This window comes from Gymnoscopelus braueri, assembly GCF_963280865.1.
Source record: "Gymnoscopelus braueri genome assembly, chromosome: 17".
Taxonomy (NCBI): domain Eukaryota; kingdom Metazoa; phylum Chordata; class Actinopteri; order Myctophiformes; family Myctophidae; genus Gymnoscopelus; species Gymnoscopelus braueri.
In genome coordinates, this window is record NC_137617.1 from 30,691,033 (window position 1) to 30,714,415 (window position 23,383).

A 23,383-nucleotide genomic window follows, 5' to 3' on the forward strand; every position below is an offset into this window, starting at 1 on the left:
ATGGCTCGGACGCAGTGTGACTAATCTAGTTACATTTACAAAGTTCTCTCAGAAAGTGGGACTAATCCAAAACAGTTGGACACACCAGAGCATCGTGAATATTCATATCCAGCCTGTGCTGAATCTATAGCTCAAAATGTTTCTGTAAAAGCTGAAGTGTTCCCAGCTCGGCTGTTCATGAATATTAACCGTCAAGACAGAATAGATACCAGCTCGGTTCCCAGGAGACCAGACACGTACAGCCATGTAATTACAGGAGAAAACTTTCACAAATGTTTATATATATATATATATATATATATATATATATATATATATATATATATATATATATATATATATATATATATATATATATATATATATATATATATATATGTGTATATATGTATATATGTATATATACAAGCTCACAATATGTCCATTGCGATGCATTGTGAGCTTGTAGGTTCGGTTATTGTCTCTATTAATCATATGACAAAGTATATATATATAGTATATAAGGCTTAAGTGGTTAAAGAAGGGAAGGCTTTTGACAAGCCCTCTATGTTGTAGCACAAATCAGCTTGACATCAAATCTTCACAGTGATCATTTGTAGGCCATAAAAGGTGTATTGATCGGCCGGAGCTGGAAAGGCCATGGACTCTGGCTACAGGCAGTGGAAATAAAGAAATCTCTCAGAATCCACCAAAACAACATACACTAATAAGCTAGGAGTCTAGCCTGTAACTAGCCTACTTAATGTTGTGTTCCGAACAAAGACACTGAAATGGACCATATTGGAAATCTTGTTTTCATGATATACAATGAAGAGTGGTCTTTACTTACAAGAGGCAAGTCTCATCTGTGCATGTACTGTATGAATTAATACATCTCACAGCCATCGGAGCTTATCTGACAAGATTCTTCACTTGAGCCAGATTTGACCTCTTAAAACCTAATGAACAAGATCAAAATCCAGCTCAAATCTAACTAAAACAGGAAGCTAGAGGAAGGAGGGCTGGTGACAGAGGGACAGACAGAGAGATAGAGAGAGGGAGGAGGTGTTCGTATCGCAGCATCAATCAAACTAATTTGGCCTTGGGCCTCATTGAGACAAGGATGTATATTTTTTTTACCTCCACCTGCTAGCTTTATCGCCGTCACACAAAGCACAGCGAATGTGGGCCAATAGCCTTGAGGGGAGGACTTACAGAAAACATGCTAAGTTGTGTTTGGCCTAATCGGCTCCACCAATCCCATTATGGTAACTCACAAATTAATATGCATAATACAATAGTGCATACAAGACATTTTTATGGTGTCTAAATCCAGCAACAGCCTAATGACATGGCTTGCCAGCAGACCACACTGAACGCAAGTGCTTTTTACCCAACAATTATAATGCGTGGAATGTTTCATGGGTGTTCACCGCATAGTGTTGTACACAGAACTAAACGGCCATTTAATCTAGGAAGCGGTGAGCACCAAACATTAGTGTTCTAAATGCAAATGTTCATAATGCAAAAACCAATCGACCATCTTCAAAAATCAACAAATCAGCTTTTGAAGGACAGCAGCCCATCAGGTCAATAACGTGCTGGATGTCATATTGACCTAGAATCCAAGTGGTGAAAATCTATTTGTCTCTGGGTTTGGGAGATTATGTACGATAGTATTGACAGTTCCCTGTCAGTTGCTGTTTTTCTATAAGCTATGATGAATGATGAAACAACTCAAAACAATTCACAGGGTTTAAAATTCCCAATTCAGTTGGATTCCATTACGATTTGTATTCTTCTGCATATATTTTACCTTCCTCCTCTTAATGGCCTGTGGGTGGTTCTGTCCGTCCGTGGCCTTGCCCAGCAAGTCTGGGAACACCAGAGGCTTGAGCGAGCGGGAGCGCGGGGTTCTGGGATACCGGAAGGGGTCCATCATCCGGAATTCCCGTCCGTAGCGCACGGAGCAGAGGGAGCGCGAACGAAGGCGGCCGGACGAGTGCAGGCTGTTGACGCCGATCATGGTAGGAGAGGATGCTACAGCACGTAGACACAACAGAAGTATGCTCTATCTCTTTGGACTATTATTGGACACTCACTTCACTCACAGTCCACCAAAGATATAGCCTCAAGTGTTTTCACTTCCTGCAAATGTTGTGCAGTGGTGTATCAGGAAATGACCAGAAAGAAAATGCTGCTTTATCCAATAAGAAAAATTGTGTGGCAAAAAGGGCAGTTAATCTAACCTGGATGCTCTCCAATGGCTGACACTCTTCCCCACACAGTTCCCAGGTCATAGTTAAGAGAAGCTTCCGCGTTGAAGTGGTTGACCAGCAGACAGCAATGGGAGTGCTGGCACTGTCACAGAAAACTCTCTGTCGAGCGGCTGTTGAGTTACCAGGAAATCATCTGTCCAGTCAACCAGTTGGTCAGTCAGTGGTGCCACAGGACTGTCAGCAGGCATCAAACCTGCACTGACCCTCCTGAATGTCCCGATCAACACCCTCCGGGCATCAGCACCAGAGTGCACACTCGCCTCTGAATAATTGATCTGACGGACATGTATTATACATGCGCAGAAATGACGGCCACTGCTTCACTGAGACTCGACGTCACGGCGTTGCTGATTTAGACTGTTGTTTTTCGGGCTCTCTTCCGCGAGTCAATCAATGCTGTTGGTGGTGATTATTTCCTCTCTGTTTCAGGTTAAATCCAGAGGCTTCTTCTTCCAGTGTGGAGGCACAGGTGTTCTATAGACCTACACTCTAAAGACATGGGACTCTGAAAACGGCACTTCCTGCTTTCAGGATCAGCACTTCCTTCCTTGTTGTTAGTGAAGTGGTCAGGCGTTTCTCTCTCTGCCCTCAGTTACTCCTGAGGTGGCACCTTTCCAGCTGGCAACTTTTTTTGTGATAACCAGTGGCTACACAGAGCTGTTAAGCATACACACACGCAGGGACACGGGCTGACAGCAAGCTCACAGATGATAACCTGTACTGGCAGAGAGGTGTAAACAGACGTCCGACGTGAGCCAGTTGGGTGCAGAGGGCGGAAATTAGGATCCACAAAAAGGCACTGGCCAATTCAAGGCTCTTTGGCATGAGCCCAAAAACCACATGAACACACGCAGTGGGGGGACAGATAGTGAGAGAGAGAGAGAGAGAGAGAAAGAGAGAAAGAGAGAAAATTGAAGGAGGGATGACCAGTTTTCTACTTAGGGAGCAGGGACTCCAAAGAGTACTCTCACGTCACTAGGCCGTTGCTATAAACAAAATTAATTCGTCACGAACGCAGAAATGAAGAGAAGCCCAGCAAGCATTTGCGGGTGGCGGGGAGATAAATGAACGAGCACAGTCAGCACACAACACAGGTGTCGAGGTTAAGAAGCTGGAATTCAGTCTGGCTCTACAAAGAGCAACCAGCAATCCTGTTGCTTCTGCTTTTAAAATGGATACCAGTCAGTCAGTCAGTCAGTCAGTCAGTCAGTCAGTCAGTCAGTCAGTCACAGTGATGATGGCTGTCAGATCACCACTTCTTCTTTACAGAAATAAGTCCATCACTTCTTCCTGCTGTCCTCTGTCTAAGTGGACCGGTCCCTCGTCATCGTTTAGTCCTTCTTCTCACCCACTGAGGTGTACTTCTTTCAGTAGCTCTCCACCGGCGCTTCTCTTGATCATCCCTTTTCACCGGTTTTAAAATCCCTTCCCATTGCACTGCACTGTGGGTGTGGGTGGACGTGAGTGGAGGGATAAAGCCAGTCCCCCGCTGATGTATTTCAAGGCTTGTTTCGTTCTCTTTTCCGCTTGTTCGTTGATGATTTTCTTTGTCCCTCGACCCAGTGCTTTTTCTAGCTTTTTCTGTCTGCTGCTGCGGAAAAGGGAAAGGAGAGGAGAGGAGAGAGCAGGCTGGCTGAATTGCAGTGAGAAATGAAGCTGATAGGGACGGTGTGCTCTCTCTCTCTCTCTCTCTCTCTCTCTCTCTCTCTCTCGCTCTCTCGCTCGCTCACTCCGTCAATGCGTACCTCCCTCCCTCCTTCAGTCACTCGGCAGCGAATCACAGTCTACCAACTGCTTTCACCATGCACACATACATAGACACATGCTGACGTGGACACAAAAGTGTGTGCACACGCACTTGGCCACACACAAACACGCTTTTTAAAATATACTTTGAATGCCAATTAGCATTCAGTGGCTGTCTTCATATTGAGATGGGAGAGACTATCGTGAGAAGAGAGTGAGATGGGAAGAATCAGCAAGAATGGATGTGTGTGCGTGTATGTAAATCTGTGTACTTTATGCACATGCACATGCACACGCAAACACACACAAAACACACACACACGCGCGCGCACACGCACGCACGCGCACGCACGCACGCACGCACGCACGCACGCACGCACGCACGCACGCACGCACGCACGCACGCACGCACGCGCGCACACACACACACACACACACACACACACACACACAGACACACACACACACACACACACACACACACACACACACACACACACACACACACACACACACACATTTCAGCACAACATTTCAGCACAACAAAGCAACAACCCGCCAAGGAACGTGACAAACAACTGTGCATTTTGCATTCAGCAGGACTGCTATTCAACTATGAATAAAACATTACAAAAATAAATAAATAAATAAATAAAAAATGCACCAGCATCATTTCTCAAACTAAATTTGCCCCGTTCCTTTGGTCTGCGCCTGAGTGCCACTGATGGTTAGGGTTTTTAGCTTTTAATGAATTCTTAAGAGTGTATGAGCCACGGCCATCGCTCCTAAAATGAAATTGGACTCTGCTGTATATGCACTGATCACAGTCAGTCAGTGTATACGCTACCTTCGACACTCTTGTATGACAAACACACTGACTCATTTGTATACAATTTCTTATCACTAAACCCAGTGTTCCCTTTACATTCTCTCATCACTGATAGAAAACTAATACCTTTCATTTATTAGTGATGATTTTAGTATTGTAGTATTTCAGCATTCTTTTAACTACTGTAGGAGTAGTTTTAGATTGTAGTAAGCCAGTGGAACGACAATTCGTTCAATTATGCATTTCATGTATTGTTGAATGACAACAAATTGAGTGTATGAAAAGAGAAGAGTTAAGATAGAGCACCTGCCACATCCCTGGGTTTAGAAGATGGATGAAGTAGAATAACCCCCCCTGAGGAGATTTGTCAAACAGAAATATTGACTAAATAATGGGGAACAGGAACGACCCAAAGAAAACCCAAAGTGCTCTGACAGCAGATTTAATGAGGGTGTCACTCACACAGTCCAGAAATTGATGGGCCTGATGGTCTACAAACCATCAGGCCCATCGATTTCTGTTAGCAGCACGGCTCTAAGGCTGTGTTGGTCCGTGTTGTCCGCCCACCGCCAAAGTGGTGGACAGACAGAGTTGCCATGGTAGGAGGCAACTCCTACCATGTGTCTCCTGCCTGCCTACCATGTCTCCTACCTGCTCCAGTAGGAGACACAAAGTGTCAACTTTGAGTCTCCTACCGGAGACATTAGCATCTTTCCGCCGGTCATAAAGTTATTGGCTTAGGAATGTCGACAAAAACAAAACAATCTCCATGAATTCAAGGCTTCATGGGGTGTGCAATTGATAGAAAATAAGTACTTTTTTGGGTGAACTATCCCTTTTAACTATTTTAGTGACTCCATGACCTATACTCTAGCACCAGCCTCAGGCCAAAGATATCAACTTTTCACACAAGATATCTCATAATAGGCAGATTTCAGGAAGCACCCTGCTGATTTTGGTGACCCCATGGTTTTTCCCATTGTGCCACCCTTAAGGCAGGTACACATTGCAGGACCTTAAAGTGCTCGGGGGGTTATCTGATCGTTAAGCATTACACACTGCAGGAGTTTATTTCTTGAAATCGGCTGTCATAATATCGTTGTGGTCTTCACAACAGGATTGATCCCCGACAAGGGCTGACACACTGTAGGATAGTTCACTAGGATGCTATCTCCAGAGTCAGACCCAATACATACATTTGAGTTTATTCCAATTCATTTTAATCGACGTATCCCGTGATATGCCCCTCTCCCTCTCCCTCTCCCCCCTCTCTCGCTCTTTCTCTCTCTCTCTCTCTCTCTCTCTCTCTCTCTCTCTCAGTCAAGTGCGCAGAAGCCGTCAGTGACAGCGTTGCCATGTCCGCTTATTATAAGCGACTTTGGGCTTGTTTTTCTGTAGAGTTGCTTGTAAATATTGGTTGTTGCGGGGTGCATTTTTGGGGCTTATTTGTGTAGTTGCTTATTTGGCCTTGTTTCCTAATGTTGTTTAAACCAGTGGTTTAAACAACACATAATATGTATTTGTCCGCAGACCCCCCTTCTGTAAATATGTTGTGCCATCACTGACCCCCATACAAGATTTGTGTGGATTTGGAAAATATTCCACAATTTTCTCAAGATTTTTATTTGAAAATAGCTGCGACGCGTTGTGAGCTTGTAGATCGGCTATTTTCAAATATCCAATGTATTTGTAAATAGGTTTAAAGTGCTCAAGTGGCCTTTTCTTGGGCTTGTTTTCATAGACCTGGTTGCTTATTTCTCTCGCAACATCTGGCAACGCTGTTCATAACAGCGAGCACATGCTGCGCACACACACACACACACACACACACAGAGCTCGCTCTTGCTCTCACTCTCTGTCTGTCTGTCTCTCTCTCTCTCTCTCTCTCTCTGTACAATTCCTCTAAAATAAACAGCCCACCAGGCTCGCTCACTCTCTCATTTTGTTTTATAATGTTAACTTAATACAGGACTGGACGGTAATATTGCGGTAGGGACTGTTTGTTGTGGTCAGATCCAGTGACGCTCCCCTGGCCACGGTGGCTGTAATGTGCTCTCATTGGCTGTAGCGTGGATCTCCTCGCAGACCCTTTCATAATGTATGATACTGTCCGATCTCCTGTCTGGGACAGAGCTGAATATCTAACATGGTAGTTATCTGAAAACGGTCGGAAAGCCGTCGCAGAGCGGATAATCGCGGCCACATCGTCTCGCGGAGCCTTTCACACAGAGCGAGCATTATCTCGCAGATCAAAGGCCGATCTGCGTCAGATCGGGAGGTTTTGTCGGCGAGCGCCAAAAAATGTCGGCGACAGCAATCTCGGACCCAATCTCCTGCAGTGTGTACGGGCCCTTAAGCTTTCCAGTTGGGGGTAAGGAGCTGCATTGACTCTAGGCTTTTGAAATCTAAAGGCCTGATTGTACTTGCCGCATATGAAGTTCTATCAATTTGGTGTTGGCCGACGTGCATGCATTCCACACATGTGCACTATGCTACGCTACGCTACACTCAGCACTGGCAGTGTAGCCTGTGAGACAGGCCTGCCTGCACACACTTCCATCTCTTCTGACAGTAACAGCAAGCACATTGGGTTGTTGTTTACAGGCTTTTAAAGACAAATTAATAATAAAGATGTGGGTAGTGACAAGTCTCCTCACACAACCTCTCTTCAAAATGTACGTACGTGCAGTCATAACATCTCAGAGGCACACAGACGTCTGTGCAGACATGAGCTGGTGATGACAATTACGTCATATGAGGGCTAGCATACACAGACGTAGCAAGGGGATTCAGCTTCAGCATGAAGTGAATCATTCGTAAACGCACCTGGGCACCTTGCTTGTACATATAATTTCAGATTCTGTACAGTAGGCCTATTCTAGTAGGCTGTTCTATTTTGTGGGGGTTTTTTTATGTCTAGAAAAATATACATTGATTTAGAAACGAAAAAGTAATCTTTGTGTCTTATTAATGATGCAGTTTTGTTTAGCTAACATGTATTCCAATTATTCAAGTAAGTTTGATAACATTTTGGGGGTAGGCCCTGTTCAGAAGGTAGATGATTGCGTCCTCAACCCCCATGTCCGCCTGGTACACAAACTGGAGGGGGTCAATGTGGTCACTCACCAGAGTACTTAACAGTACTTAACTAAATTAACTGATCTCCAACTGAGAAGGTTGGAAAACAAGTTATTTCCAAAGAGTGACACGGCTACATAACAAGTAGAAATTAGCCAAGAGGTTCAGTAGCAGACAGTGCTGAAGATAAGAAAGCCCTGTCACAGGATTCAATCACTTTCAGTCTGTCTTTATCAGTCAGTCTCTACTGTAGTATATTCCCCTCCCTTCCTCACACTTTCCAGAAGTCACGCTTCTTCCCTCTTTAAAGAGAAAGGGTTTAAAATAACCTCCCTCTCTTCGGGATTCTGTCTGTCTTTCTTTCCATCTCTTTCTCTCTCCCTCTCCCAGTGTCTGAGTAAGGCTCCCCAGGCCAGCTCCGTGTTTGCGTTCTTGTCTTTCTGTTGCTCTCTCCTTCCCTCATGTTATGGTCTGAGACAGCTTGGGGAGTAAGGGCAGCACAGGTCTCTGTTGACCTCAGCATCCACACCCTTCTCCACTCTGTCTGTCTGTCTCCTCTCTCTGTTTAGATCCTTCTCTCTGTCTCTACATATGGGAGTTTATTTTTAATTCACATGTGAAATAATGTTTTCATGATTTGCTCTGGTCTTTGCACATAGTAAAATTATGCTTTATTGTGCTCAGTGTTATTATCTTAGAGACAAAAGTGCTTTAGTGTAGTGAAGTGTAGCGTAGTGTGTCTCTACCCCCCCCCCCCACGCTCTCTCTCCTTTTTCAGGCATGACCTGGTTGTTTGTGCCCAGACAGGCTGGTGAGTGCTGGCACCACACGTATCAGCACGGAACCGGCTATGCTCTATAGGGCCAACATTTTTTTTGACATGTTTGTGGTCGGACTTGGTCAACATCGGGGACAAACGCAAAGGCTGACGTATTCTCCTCCATTTCACAAAAGTGAGTGAATTGACTAAAATCCTCCATCTTTCCTCCCAGTACGCCAGCCCATCCCTCAGCACAACCAATAACATCAATACGCTTAATTACTGTTTGGGGGTGTGGCTCACATGTGTGATTGAGCTGTACTACATTTTCATTTCAGCAGAATTTGTTCTCTTGGTGTCATGTGGGCTGGTAACCTACTTCAGCGCATCATTAGCTTACACTTCAAGCTGTGCAAGAAGCAGAGAGAGAGAGAGAGAGAGAGAGAGAGAGAGAGAGAGAGAGAGAGAGAGAGAGAGAGAGAGAGAGAGAGAGAGAGAGAGCGAGAGAGCATGACAATGAGGTTTGCAGCAATTCACCAGCTTGGGCCAAAAATTCAAATTATATGGGATACTGAGATAACAATAGCAGCAGCATCTATGATTTTATTCAAAATGACAAGGGGGAGAAGAAATGTTGCACTTTTCTCATAGGCTTAAAAGCTGGCTTGCGCTGTTACCACAAAAATTACAATATTCTGTCCAAATAGTGTATTATTTTCCAGATGCTCTTATCCAAAATGTTTTACAGTATAATGACTACATACATTATTTTATCAAAGTTGGCCTCTATACATGGCAGTGTCAATGCCAAACTCTACACAGTGATTTATACATGATCCTTAACACAACTATAAACACACTCGAGCCTTAATACTGAATAAGCCTGTTGACCTTACCAGTCAAACATACCGAGTATATTGTTTTAGCAGCTAGCTAGGTTCACACACGTAAATCAAAAACTGTGTATTGAAAACATTATGGCTCCCTGCTGAAGGTGATGCGACAGGACAGTATTGAAGCAGCATCAGATAGTCAGGTGTTTGTTTCTAATGCATCTTAGAAGATTATTATTTTCTAATAACGCTTTTGAATATCGTCGCCTTAGGGTGGAAACCTTGTATGTCCAAAACTGTTACTTTTCAGGAAATGGAAAAATAACATGTGTTCCAATTGGATCCAATATAGTTATTATTTAGTCACAAGGTCTTGTTAGCTTAGTTTATTTTCACTATGTGCGATACTCTTGCGAAAAAGTAAGGCATTCATTTAAAAATATGGAGATACGAGGTTTCTGCTAAACAGCGATGATATGGTGTTCTTATTTCTGATTATGATTTGCATTGATTTAACATTTTATGTATTATGTTAGTTTCAGTCATCTGAATATTTCACTTTCCCGGACAAACTTATTTCCCATGGGGTTTGGATAAACCAGGTTATTCTGTACAGTCTGTGCAGCAGTCTGCACAGAATTTCACCCACTTTTTTAGAACCTGTAAACCTGTGATGAGAGAATAAAGTTGAAGCAGTCTGTGTCACTTAAAGTTATTGTGTGTAACTTTCAATCAAACAAAAGTTATTTTTTATATTTTTGATTATTCAAACTGGTTCAAGTCTGTCTGTGGGTTTTTTAAATATTGAACCAATGAAAAGTGACTAAATAATGACTACACTGGATCCATTGGAACACAGGTTCTTTTGACCATTTCCTGAAAAGTAGCGGTTTTGGACCTACACGGTTTTCTGCCCGACAGCAACGACGTTCCATTTCTGCGAGGGGAAAAGTGAAGCCCACTCAGCCTGGAACAGTTCTGCTGAGTGATAGCACGGGTAACTAGGGGAAGAAATGTCCCCTAGTAGTGTACATAGTTGATGACCTCATTATGAAAAGCTAGAATGGGAACACACTGATTGTGACAAACACACTACAGCTCTAGATGGGCACATTAATATTATGTGTACTTAATGTTGTTTGTTACCATCGTACTTCGTACTTCATACATGTAATAGTTTATATGGATTATGAATGTTAAATGAGACAGGGGCAGCAGGAGTAATTACGTTTTGCTTCTTCCTACTCCTTTTTGAACATGTTGGGGATGATAAATGATCGCATTTTAAATGTTTTTGTTTACTTCATTTCCATTTTTTATTTTGATATTGAGGCTTTCATTGTTATTGTTATTTCTTGTTTTATTTGACCTGCAAGTTCAAAATAAAGTTTATCAAATCAAAATCAAATCAAAATACCAAACGCACATGAAACTCAGCTATACCATTTTATGTGGGAAGGATAGTTCATGTACATGTTTTTATGGTAGAGTAAACCTCTATGACATTGATTTTACAGGCTACATTGTTAGCTCATAGCAAGTCGTGTGAGCAGGATGAGTGAACACAGGTGGCCTTATTTGATGACCTTATTTGGAACGCAAATCTACAGCTGTGGTCATAATGTAATGTGCAGATAAAAAGGCAGTCGTTGAAAATGTTATACAGCAAGCGGGCTACATGTCTACATGTACATGACTCTATTACTGTAAAACACACGGCCATAAATCATCAGATTACAGTAAAAGTGAACAAGCATTTGAGAAGGTGGCACGAAGAAAATGTTCTGAACATGGGCAGGGTGGCATGGTGTGTTGCAAAGCACAGCTCCATAGTAGCTCCGCACACCCTATTCCAGAGATTACTGCATGCTAAGTCCCTCTATTGTGGTGGTAATGGGAACAATATCAGTGGGTTTAATCATATGAAGTTACTCTGGAGAGAGAGAGCGAGAGAGAGAGAGAGAGAGAGAGAGAGAGAGAGAGAGAGAGAGAGAGAGAGAGAGAGAGAGAGAGAGAGAGAGAATAATAGATTAAGTAAGATTGAATAATCGTAAAGAAAAAGAGAAAGGCATGGAGATGAGGAAAAGAAGGAATATTTGACAGAGGGAGAGGCAGAGGTAATGAGACAGAGGGAAATAAATAAGAAGATTAAGTAATGAGGGACTAAATGAAGAAGAGAGAGAGAGCTAGGGGGGAGGTGGGCGGGAGAGAGACACATTTGAAGAAAGAGAGACAAGAGAGAGAGGCAAAGCGAAGTACCATGGGGATGCCAAGTCACACTCATTACTTTCCAGACTGCCAGGCAGCTGATTTGTGTTTTAGCTTGAGGGTTCAGCAGCACTCCTCCTGTGTTCACTGTCCCTCCGAGTCAAGCTGCAACATATGGCAAAGTCTTAAATAACCCAAAAGAATCATCCCGCACTACTGTGCTCCAGCATCAGAGCAGTCCATATACAGTTCAGAAGGAACACATACTGTACGTAGACCACATCGACATGATCAAATCAAGAATCCAGAGGGATTATTTGTCACTACTCATACGCGTACAAGCAGCGGAATGCTAGTGTGGCGACTAGGTCCGCAAGACTGTGCCAACAGCAACACAACGACAACAACAATGACAATAATACTGGATATGATATGATAATAGAAATATTTAATATAATATTAAAAGGGGTAAGAAAGATAAAGCCCCATGAGGAATTTCTTTAGCAGCTGTGTGTTGGGGTTGGGGACAGCTTAGTGTCTAGATTAATAGAATGTGCGATAAGGCATAACCGTGTATACTGTATACAGATATATTTGTACATTGTGTATCAGTTTGAGCATTCTATACAACATTAACTACAGTTTTGAATGCAATGTGTTGCGTTGTATTTTTAAGGGGCCAAGGCCAAAGGGCTGTGGACCCTTATTGCATTTCTACACTTTTTTCTTCCGCCACTTTTTGCAGTTCTGGCCCAACCGTGCTGTCACTTTTTACGAAACTCTGCAATATGGTAGAGGGTCATGGAAAACGGTGAAGACCCGAAACTCACAGCCATTGGCCAAAGGGTGGCACTATTAGCCTGGTAAACCCCCCTCCCTCCGGAAATCTCATTTGCATTTGAAGTAGTAGGCTGTGAAACAAAATGTGTGTCGCAAGCTTCTTCCATTTGATAGAGTCAGGTTATGGCACTATAGCACTCAATTGAAAAATGCCAACTTTGAACAGGTACAACTCATGCCCTGTTTGACCTACAGCCATGAAACTTCAATACACACATGCGTCTCGTCATGCCGAACAACTTTTGACCTCTGACCTTTAGATCTCCCACCATTTCGAATTATATGAAAAGCAGTTCAAATCAAACTCCTCCTGGGATTTTTGACCAATGTGCACGAAACTGGGGGTGGGGACAGCTTAGTGTCTAGATTAATAGAATGTGCAATAAGGCATAACCGTGTATATAGATATATTTGTACATTGTGTATCAGTTTGAGCATTCTATACAACATTAACTACAGTTTTGAATGCAATGTGTTGTATTTTGTTTTTTATTTTTGTTCTTATCCTTTTGTTTATTGTCCACGTCCTTGGGCCAGGGCAAAAGTACATAATATAGTATTATGCACTTTCAAATAATATATTATGCCTATGTAACATATGCAGACACAGTATATACAGTACTGTACTACAGTATACAGACGGGTGACAAATTAAACAAGTACGTTGTTGTAAGGTGTTGGGCCACCACAAGCCATCAGAACAGCTTCAATTAACCTTGGCATAGATTCTACAAGTCTCTACCACAAGGTACTCTACTGAAGAGGTGGGATACAATTACAATAACACAAGTTAATCCCTCATTTAATAATAATAATAATAATAATAATAATAATAATAATAATAATAATAATAATAACAATACATTTAATTTATATTGCACTTTACATTTGAAACAAATCTCTAAGTGCTACAGAACAGAATAAAAACATTTGCATAAAAACAACATATATATTTAGTCAAAAAAAATATTAAAAACTTGGGGGCCAGAAAGCCTGGGGGTTAAAAGCAGAATAGCTAACCGAATGCTTTATTTTGTTTAAAGGTTTGGTGGATGAGAGTGCTGTCTAACACGTCCAAAATCTCCCATAGGTGCTCAATTGGGTTGAGACCTGGTGACCGCTAAGGCCAAGGCATATTTTCATACTCATAAAACCATTCAGTGACCCTGTGTGCCCTGTGGATGGGGGCATTGTTGTTCAGGAAGAGACTACTTCCATTAGAATAGAAATGTTTATTTATAGGATAAGCCACTGGACTGGCCTCAGTTTAACCCATCAAGACCGGGAACGCATCTGTGTAACCACATTAACCATTACTTTAAGCTTTGGCAATTGAAAAATAGCAGATATACAAGCTCATGCCACGCTATGAGCTTGTAGATCTGCTATCTTTAGAAAAATCTAATCAAATCAAATCTTTGCTTCTGGGGGTCCCTGGAACAACATATTTTGAGATGGGGGTCCGCGGCCAAATACATATAATTTTGGGGGTCCTTGAAAAAGTTTGAGCAACACTGATATTATAGCAACATAAGTGCTTTACCTTTCTTTTGGTGTGTGTAGGCCTAAAGTATGTATGTGTATATTATACAGTATATACACGAACCGCTGCAGATAATGAAACACTTTGAACCTCATGAAAGACCACACTGGTCGGGAGTCGTGTCAGGAAGGTTTGTGAAGAGCCATAGAATAAATGTAAATTTTTGTCTATAGTAAAACCCACAGACAGAATTAACCACTTTCACTTTCAAAATGTTAGAACGTTGAATGTTTCAAAAATAGAACAATTAGTAGAGCTTACAACACATTGTGATAAAGTACAACAATGTGGAGCAAAGTACGACAAAGTAGGGCATTCATTTACCAAAAATATTTATATATATAAAAAGTTGAAATATGGAGATGCAAGGTTTCTGCCTGACAGCGACGACATGTTTGTTTGTGTCAGATCAGGGCTGAGCAATAAATTGTTTCAGCATTGACACAGCAATGTCTGTAACAAATAAAATGTAATAAATGTCAAAGAATGCAATGTAAGGCAAACTGGGCCCATCAGTCACACCATGTTAAAACTAATTTAGCCTGACAGAAAAACAAAAACTAGGAAGATTCTAATTTTTTATGACTAGTCCTGAAGAAAACGGTCTAGACCATCTGATGAATATACAATGTATTGTGATAGTCTTGCACACGTGCTCAGCAGCACATCATGGACTTCAGAATTCAGAGCGATACATTCTTTCCAAATAGAGCTATTGAAATTAAAAGCTGCATATACTGCATCTGGTGGAATCATGTATGGTAACTCCTATATTCTACCGTCTGGCGCTGTCGGAACCGAGCCGCCTAGAAAAGGGTCTGTACGTGTGTGCATGCACTCACACATGTGTGTGTCTGTGTGTGTGTGTTTGTGTGTCTGTCTGGCTGTCTGTCCAGAGCTAATCTCCCAAACAGTTGGACCGATCAACGGCAAATTTCTTGTGCACACTTCTACTAGCCTGGAATCCAGAGCCAAACAGAGGCGCTCGTTCAGTGTTTTTACAGTAAGCGAAGCGAGAAAAAAAAGTCTGCCGAACAGCACAAATCAGTCTGTATTCCAGGCTACACTTCTGCTAGGCTAACGTAGTTTTCACATGTGTTCTGTACTTGTTGAAATATTTAACTATATTATAATGGCAGTCACTGGTGCTCTCATATATAGACCTGAAGCCATATCATTATTAGTTCCATCTTGTTCTCTATCATTCAGCCCCAGTTGGGGTGAGGCGTACTGTACATCCATTTGATTGGCAATGTGCATTATTGCATTAATCTGTTAGATAAAGTATTCAACGGAGTGGACAGTGGACCTCACTTTGAGCTCTATTATCATGAGGTGAGATCAGGAGATAAGATCACGTTGGATAAGGAGAAAGACAAGTGGAGGGATTGGGATGCAGTGAAAGACAAAAAGTCTTGTCAGGCTCATCGCTAACACACTTAACGAACCAGAGAAAAACACACATGGAAATGGGAAAGAAGGAATGAGCAGAGGAAATGAGGGAATGGAAGAAATAGCGTGAATCATTTGGTAGCAGGAAATGAGTGATTAGACAGGAGAGAAAGACGGGGGGATGAAGAGAGAGGCATCGAGAGGAGATACAAGGAAATGAGAGGAGAGCTACTCGGAGTGGGTGGAGGTAGAGAGAGGCTTCGCAGTGTGACAAAGATAAAGGTGCAGCGAGAGAACGAGAAAGGTAAGAGAGAGAGAGAGAGAGAGAGAGAGAGAGAGAGAGAGAGAGAGAGAGCTGAACAGTCGAGACGAGAGAAGGATCAAGTGGGAGTGGGCAGGCAGAACATTTAGAGAGTTGGAGAATAGAAAGACAGTGGCTTGAGGGTGAAAAAAGGAGAATGGACAATCTGCAACAGAAAGAGTACAGAGTGGGAGTTGGTGGAAAGCATATTTTTAAAAACTGCTCCGAGATCTATAAAATACATGAATAAAACAGCTACCCCGGGTCAATGGACCTATTTATTTCTCTCTCTTTCCCCTCCTTCAATCTCTGTTTCTCTCTCACTCTCATGCTCACTCTCACTCTCTCTCAGCTTATCGCCATACAGAGGCATGAAAGGCAGGCTGATACTATCCGGATCTTAATAGCGACCAAAGTCTTTCATTTGAGAATTAATTCCGTTCTGCAGAAGGACGGACACTGGCCCATAGCTCCCTCATGCATTATAGATACCCCATTACCACTTGTTGACTTGTGTTCTGGGGCGATGCGTGCACATAAAACTAATCAACGGCATCATCGTTAAGAGTGCGTCAACAAGCCAGGCAACCCCCGCTGATTGGGTTATTTCCGCAAGTCGTTCGCCTCTGGGCCGCGCAACCTCGAATGTCTGATGGCCCCAGATCTATTCTAAGCGAACTCAACAGGGTTAAGCTAATAGCCCATGCTGATGATAGCCTAATCTAATAGCGTTGCGGCCGAGCAACAGAGAGCCCGAGGGGGAGCTGTGTCTCCTTCCTCTTGTCTCCAGACAACACAACAATTAGTCTCCCACCCTTGCATTCGCCGAAGTGAAACCAGGAAGTGGCAGGCCTAAGCAGGCCTCTGATTGGAGGCCCCTGGAGACAAGGCGTGTGTGTGCCAGCTGGCGCTGAGCGCGAGCCAAGCCACTGTGTGCTCAAACACTGATGCAAGGGACAATGCGGTGCTGGAACACAAACAGCTGATTGTCTCTTTTAACAGAGGTGTGTGGGTGGGTGTGTATGTGTGTGTGTGTGTGTGTGTGCGTGTGTGTGCGCGTGTGTGTGCGTGTGTGTGTGTGTGTGTGTGTGTGTGTGCGACTGTGCGTGTGTGTGCGCGCACACGTGCGTGCATGTTTGTGTTTATGCACAATTCAACACCGCTTAGGTAAATATTCCCACCTGAGATAGAAATTAAATGTGTTTGTATGTATGTGTGCATGTGTGCGTGCGTGCGTGTGCGCGCGCGTATGTGTGTGCAGTGTACAGTACGTATATACAGTATGTGACTTACTTTGAGCTGATCTCTGGGAAAATCCTGGCCATCATTTAGTCCTTCCAGGTTCCCAATGAACTGTGTGCATGACATCCTCTTGCCGATGTTCTGAAAAGAACACAAAGGACTCAACTCATCTAATATCTCATACCGTCAATCATTAACCAAATGCAACCAAATGGGCCCTTACGGGTCTATGTGGTTCCCTTTGATCATTCTTAGAGTTACATTAACACTAAGGATTTTACTGTGTGAATTGATCCCAACTCTGGGATGGCTTTTCTGGAAATTCCATAGACTAGGCTGAAATCTAACGTGACCGGGGTCCTCTCTGCCCTGCCCCTAGACAATGGAATGGCATACAGTACAGTACCTGAGGGAGTTAGACTTGCTCCTTTTTTTTTGTCTTTTTCATCTCTTCTTAGCTCATATTTTTTAACTTGCCTTTTTGTAAAGTTTCATTGAATTGCTTCTTTTCTATATAATGTTTATAATGTTCTCATCTGTGTGTGTGTGTGCGTGTGTGCGTGTGCGTGTGCGTGTGCGTGTGCGTGTGCGTGTGCGCGTGTGTGTGTGTGTGTGTGTCTGTGTGTGTGTGTGTGTGTGTGTGTGTGTTTTACTGTTTTATTATTATTATTATCTTTACTATTTGACCTTTAAGCGTCTTCTTTTTAGCTTGTTTTTATTCTTTTTTTTATCTCTCTGTAAAGCAGCTTTATAAACCATGGTTTTGAAAGTGCTATACAAATAATACGATTATTATAATAATGAGTCATACAATAATGACGAATGACAGCAGCAGCCATGATGAAGGTGCCCATGACAACAAGTCATGTAGCATCTATCAGCCACAACAATCACTGCAATAATTGATAGTAATGGAGATGACAATGACGACAATCACAAAACCCTTCCCCAGAATCATGAGTGATGATGATGATGATAACAGTGGCCATGATGAAGATAAGAGACGCATCGTCCGGGGCCATTCTTTGAATCCTTCCCAATTTTGCCCTTGAGAGCAGGTCTCTCATCTGCAGGCCTGCGTTATCTCACAAAGCAGTGGTGGATGGCCTAGATTTACCAAGGGGAGGCTTTGAATGTAACAGTAGCGGATTTATGAGGGTGAACAGAGCCAGGCTGGCAGACCTGAAGCCTCCTCCCACATGAGCTGAAGGATAACTCTGGGTCTTATGTTTCCCTAAAGCAGTGTTTCCCAAACATTTGTCATTTTTATGTCTTATTATCTCCTTCTTTGCGTATATATATATATATATATATATATATATATATTACTGTAGCCTATACACACATTACAGCAAACTCCAAACAAAAACAAAATGGCTGCAATGTGGTTTAATACAAATGCCAGCTTGTACTTACATGACCATGCAGATCAGTGTTCAGCAGCATCAGGGCACAGGTGAGAGTGTGGACTGAATCTAAAGGATGAAATGCAAACCATCTTTAACACGAGATCAGAAAACTACTATCAGAAAAATGCAACACCTTTAAATCTAAGTACAAATGTAACCAAGTGGTGGTTACATTTGTACAAACTCAGAGTTGGTATACTGTCTACCCACTCTGACAAAATAGTTCATTTTCTAGGCTAACCACATTACTAGACGTGTGAAAATGTTAACTTGTCAACCATGGCCACTTTTGGCATTGTTGTAATGGCCATGTAAAACAAATGTCCCTTGAGGGTATAAATCACATGATTACCAAATTGATCCATAAAGAAATACGATTAAGGTCATTGGTACTTCTAGGATAATATGACCTTATGTGGAATGTCTTTTAAAAAATCCTCTGTAATGTCAGTACATTACAGAGGATGCAGTTACAGTATATGTACGCCGGTATTTGTTTATTAACTGTTTTTTTCCCTTCTTTTTTCACCTTGATTTAGCCGTTGCCAATTGTCCCCATGTGAATAGTCCCTGTCACTGCCAGCCCTTACTGTTGGGGGTCGACACAGTCGCCATCTGCTTCTCGTCACCTGACAGTGAGGGGTTTCACGGGGAGGGTGTAACGTGCGTAGGAAGTTAGGAACGCGCCATCCCTCCCAGGTCCGCTCCTTGCTGAACAGGTGCCCTGATCAACCTACACTATAGCACTAGCGTCTCGCTAGTGCATCGACAGAATTCACCCTCCGTTGCTAGCTTCCCACCCATGAACACGGCCATTTGCGTTCACTGGAACTCCCCGCCAAAGCTGGTGATGGGCAGGAACTTTACCCCCGTGCCACCCAGACAAAATCTGTATTTTTATTTTTGTTTTCAGGATAATTATCAAACAGTGGTGGACAAAGTGCACAATCCCATTACTTGAAGTATTACTTACTTCTAACTTAAGTATTCAAAAGTACATTTTCTTTTTAATATCAATGCATTGCTGTATTGTTTTCACTATGTAACCTTGTAACTCTGAAACCAATGAGTGCACTGACTTGCTTGTAGGCCCACTATGCTACACAAAGCCTATAGAAACAAACGCCTATAAAATCAAAGCATAGAAATAAACTTGAATGGACAAAAAGGAAGGTTATTTGTTTTTATTTGTATTTAAACACCTCCCCTACACAGACACAAAATAGCATGGCAGTGTTCTGTGTGTGGTTGTAAGCGTAAATGTAGGCTATTAGTCAGACAGTGGAATTGCTGTTGATGCAGATTCCTCAGAAATATAAATAAACCGAAAAATAAAACAATCAACCTACTTTAAAATCCTAGTTACACTTCCAGCTTAACAACTTGCCCAACAACACTGCTTCTAATATGAGACAAACTCAATAAAGTATTAATTCACAACCAAACAAAGCCTTGTTAACGCCCACTCACTTTTTAAAGGCAAAAGGAAGTGTACTTCTGCAGTCAGTGTAAACAGCTTGTTGGGAATGACATCTACAGTACTGTCCATCTCAAATGAGGTAAAACAGATCTCTAGTGGTGAGAATTCTCAGCCTGGTCAAACTATTCAAACTTGAAGAAGTGCTGCTGACTTCAAAGCTATGCTTAAGTGTAACAAGTAACGACAGCCTTCATAGAAATGTAGTGTAGTCAAAAGTACAATATTTGTGTTTGAAAATGGAGTAAAAGTCATGATTCCAAAATTATTATAAATAAATAAATACTCAAGTAAAGTGCAGCACCCAAGTAAATGTATTTTGTTACTGTCCACCACTGGTATCAAGTAACACTTTGTTCCCCAATTGATCTATTCTCTTTACTGGCTCATAATGTACCTACCCTCTGATGGGATGACTTTGGGGTTGCAGTGGAGATATCTCCTGGAAAAGTGTGACAGGACTCTCTCCCTCTCCTGAGTCTCCCCCATCAGAGCAAACTGCCTGAGGAAGGTCCTGGAGCAGACAGATAGGAACAGCCAGTACACACAGTCTGTGTTAATTCAACTCGGAGAGTGCACACATACTGTACACTCTTAGTTACAAATGAATCAACTAACACTGATGATTTTACTATGCACGACCAGGGTTGGGAATATTACTTTTAATGTGACCTTTCGTTTACAATTTTAGAACCTACATAACCGTGCTTTACCAGATTTGATCTGAGCGTGAACATGCGTAAGGTTTCAAAAATGAATTACAAGTAATTAAAAGTCAAGTTTATATTTTAGCCAACTGTAAGTGATTAAATACTCATCTTGTGCCCATTACAAGTAATCATTTGCTTACTAGTATACAGCAGATAGACACACAAATGGAAGGTCATATTTATCCCCAGTCCTCGTCATATAAGTTAGATTCAACAAGTTTGTAAGGGGGCACTTGAGCAAGGCACGTGACCTCAAACAGTAGAACACTGTGGCTGTATTAGGAATATTACAATTGTGAATATGTATTAAAGAGCATGCAAAGACCTTCCGCACATAATTTAAAGTACAAAAATCCCCTATGAGCATTAGTGGGGCAATGAATAAATTGACTGCAACATGTATAATTCCAGATCAAAATGCAAAACCAAGGCTGCCCTCTAGAGAGCAGCATTACCATCTACTGATTATTACACTGATGCTATCAAGATGTCAAGAGAGACTGCAACATCAGTGAGGACAAATCAAGCACCATGCAGTAGCTCTTCTGTTAAGATCTCACTTTGTAACACCATTTGTCTGTGTGGTGAGAGTATTTAGTACCATCTCAGTAGATCGGAAATATCTACTACAGCCAAAGCAATAATTACTCAAACATGTCACTCCTTTGCCCAAAAGACTGATAATAAAGAATATAAATAGACATGGGCCTACAGACAATTGTAACACACTAACAGGTTTACATAAACCTGTTATGAATGTGTGATTGTAACTATGATGTGAAGAGTCAACTGTTGCATAGAAAAATGTTATGATCTGTGTGTGCTTTCCTTCAGTGACTATCAAAAAGCTAACCAAAGAGATCCAGGCTTGTGAACATGTTGTAGGGGAACTTACCGTAGAGCCTGGTCTACAGCTTGGCCTGTGAAGTTAAAGAAACTGGAATATTCTTCTGCCACCGTACGGCTGAAGTCATTACTGTAGACAGACAGACAGACAGACAGACAGACAGACTTAATGCAATAATTAGGGAATTTATCATGAAACAAAACAAAAACTGACCGAGAGCTAAATGTCAAGGTCCAAATGCTCAAACGCTGGCTTTCAAAGCTCAGACAGTGGCCCCAATTGAGGCTGTCACTTTGTCAGCTCCAGATACAGACTGGAGGCCAAACAAAAAAACTTTTAGATTCCCTGGGTGCATCTGTCATGAAGGAGGAGACCTTTTAATTCCAAATTCCATCTCATCATCAGTGCCAGGCAGCCACTGACTGACAGGCTGATCCAATGAGCTCAGCAGCAGAGGAACGCAGACAAGTCATAGACCATGGCAGAATTTAGATACAATGTAAGGTGACAGGTAGAGGAAATCACAATGGGCCTCATTCACTAAGGCAGTTGCACACTCCAGTGGAACAGCCAAACTTTGTTCGGTTCAGCAGGGCTTTGTTCGGTTCGACTTTAAACCCAAGGCTTGTTTCCACTCTTACAGTAGTGTTGAAATCTGACAACACACATGGGATTTTCCCTTTCATAGTCCATTGGACTCAAAGCCTACCAAACCCATTTTATGGTCAACATTTCCCATGGACAGGTCTGCACTGTCAGAAGAATTACCTCCACCTGCATGTGTTTGGTATTTTAGGGACTCTGTGTGGGAGGAAAAGTGCAGTAGGGGGTGTGTTGTTTACAAATCAGAGGTGAATGAGGACCGGAATGTGGGCTGTCCGTCGCCCACCTGCTTGGCCCCGGTCTACTGACATATAGTGAGGTGCACACTCATTCATTGTTATTTTCATGTGTGATTTTGGTCTCACACAAACCTACTTCATACAGTATATCATGTTTGTCTATTTCATTTTGTTATGAATCCAACAAAAACAGTTTTGTTGTATCCAACAAAACTGTTTGATACCAACAAAACTGTTGACGCACAGATAGTAGTGACTATCCTCTATAAAAAGCTGACTGATAGATTATTAGTTAACCCATTTGTCCTGAGCAGACCACTAATAGTAGCACCTATAGTAACAGGCTAAACGGAATCTATTTACGGCATCACATTGCTTCACAAACTTAGCAAATAGTGTTCTAACCCGACACCCAGAAGTGATTGCTTCCACCCCTATTGATCTAGAACACATTCTATCTTACAATTTAATTACTGCCAGGTTCTGTTTGGCTCATCGCCGGACATCATTAAACCGTTTTTTAAGGCGCATCTTAAGGTACTACTTAATGTAGTGTTAAAAACAGGGAGCAGACACGTACACAGAAGTGTGGACACTTTACTGCACTTTCATGATCCCCAATGGTCCCTACTAATTTCGGTGACCCCATGGGCTTTCCTCTAAGCGCCACCATTAGGCCGACATTTCTAATTGCACACAAGATCCATTTGCACAAAGAGACAATTGTCTCAAAATGTAATCGGTGGATTGACATGAAACTTGCTGAGTGCATTCATGTTCCCTGGAGGAGCAACTATTTCAGTGACCCCAAAGCCTTTCCTCTAGCTCCACCCACAGGTCAACTGTTAACTTTGCACACAAGATATCTCCTAATCTAATAGGCAAATTGCAGCATGAACCCTATTGGCTTTGGAGGCCTTTGACCAAAATGTTTGGTTGGGTGTAAGGAGCGGCATGCCCTGGTGGGGCTTTCATAGACTTAATCTGGTTTCTTAATGTTTTGCAGTTAGACAGACAGACATTCAGTCAGTCAGTCAGTCAGTCAATCAGTCAGTCAGTCAGTAAGGG

The 23,383-nt window shown here is 42.3% G+C and overlaps 1 protein-coding gene across 2 annotated transcripts in view; it reads right to left on the reverse strand.

The window, feature by feature from the left end:
• LOC308104686 (uncharacterized protein) overlaps positions 1 to 23,383 on the reverse strand; it is a 67,772-nt gene that overhangs the window by 16,340 nt on the left and 28,049 nt on the right. For both annotated transcript variants that reach the window (XM_080455178.1, XM_080455177.1), the window contains exons 7-10: positions 21,522 to 21,602; positions 20,318 to 20,430; positions 18,447 to 18,505; positions 17,082 to 17,171 (exon numbers count right to left, since the gene is read on the reverse strand). In XM_080455178.1, the coding sequence (XP_080311304.1) occupies positions 17,082 to 17,171; positions 18,447 to 18,505; positions 20,318 to 20,430; positions 21,522 to 21,602 (343 nt within the window). The remainder of the gene's footprint in view (positions 1 to 17,081; positions 17,172 to 18,446; positions 18,506 to 20,317; positions 20,431 to 21,521; positions 21,603 to 23,383) is intronic.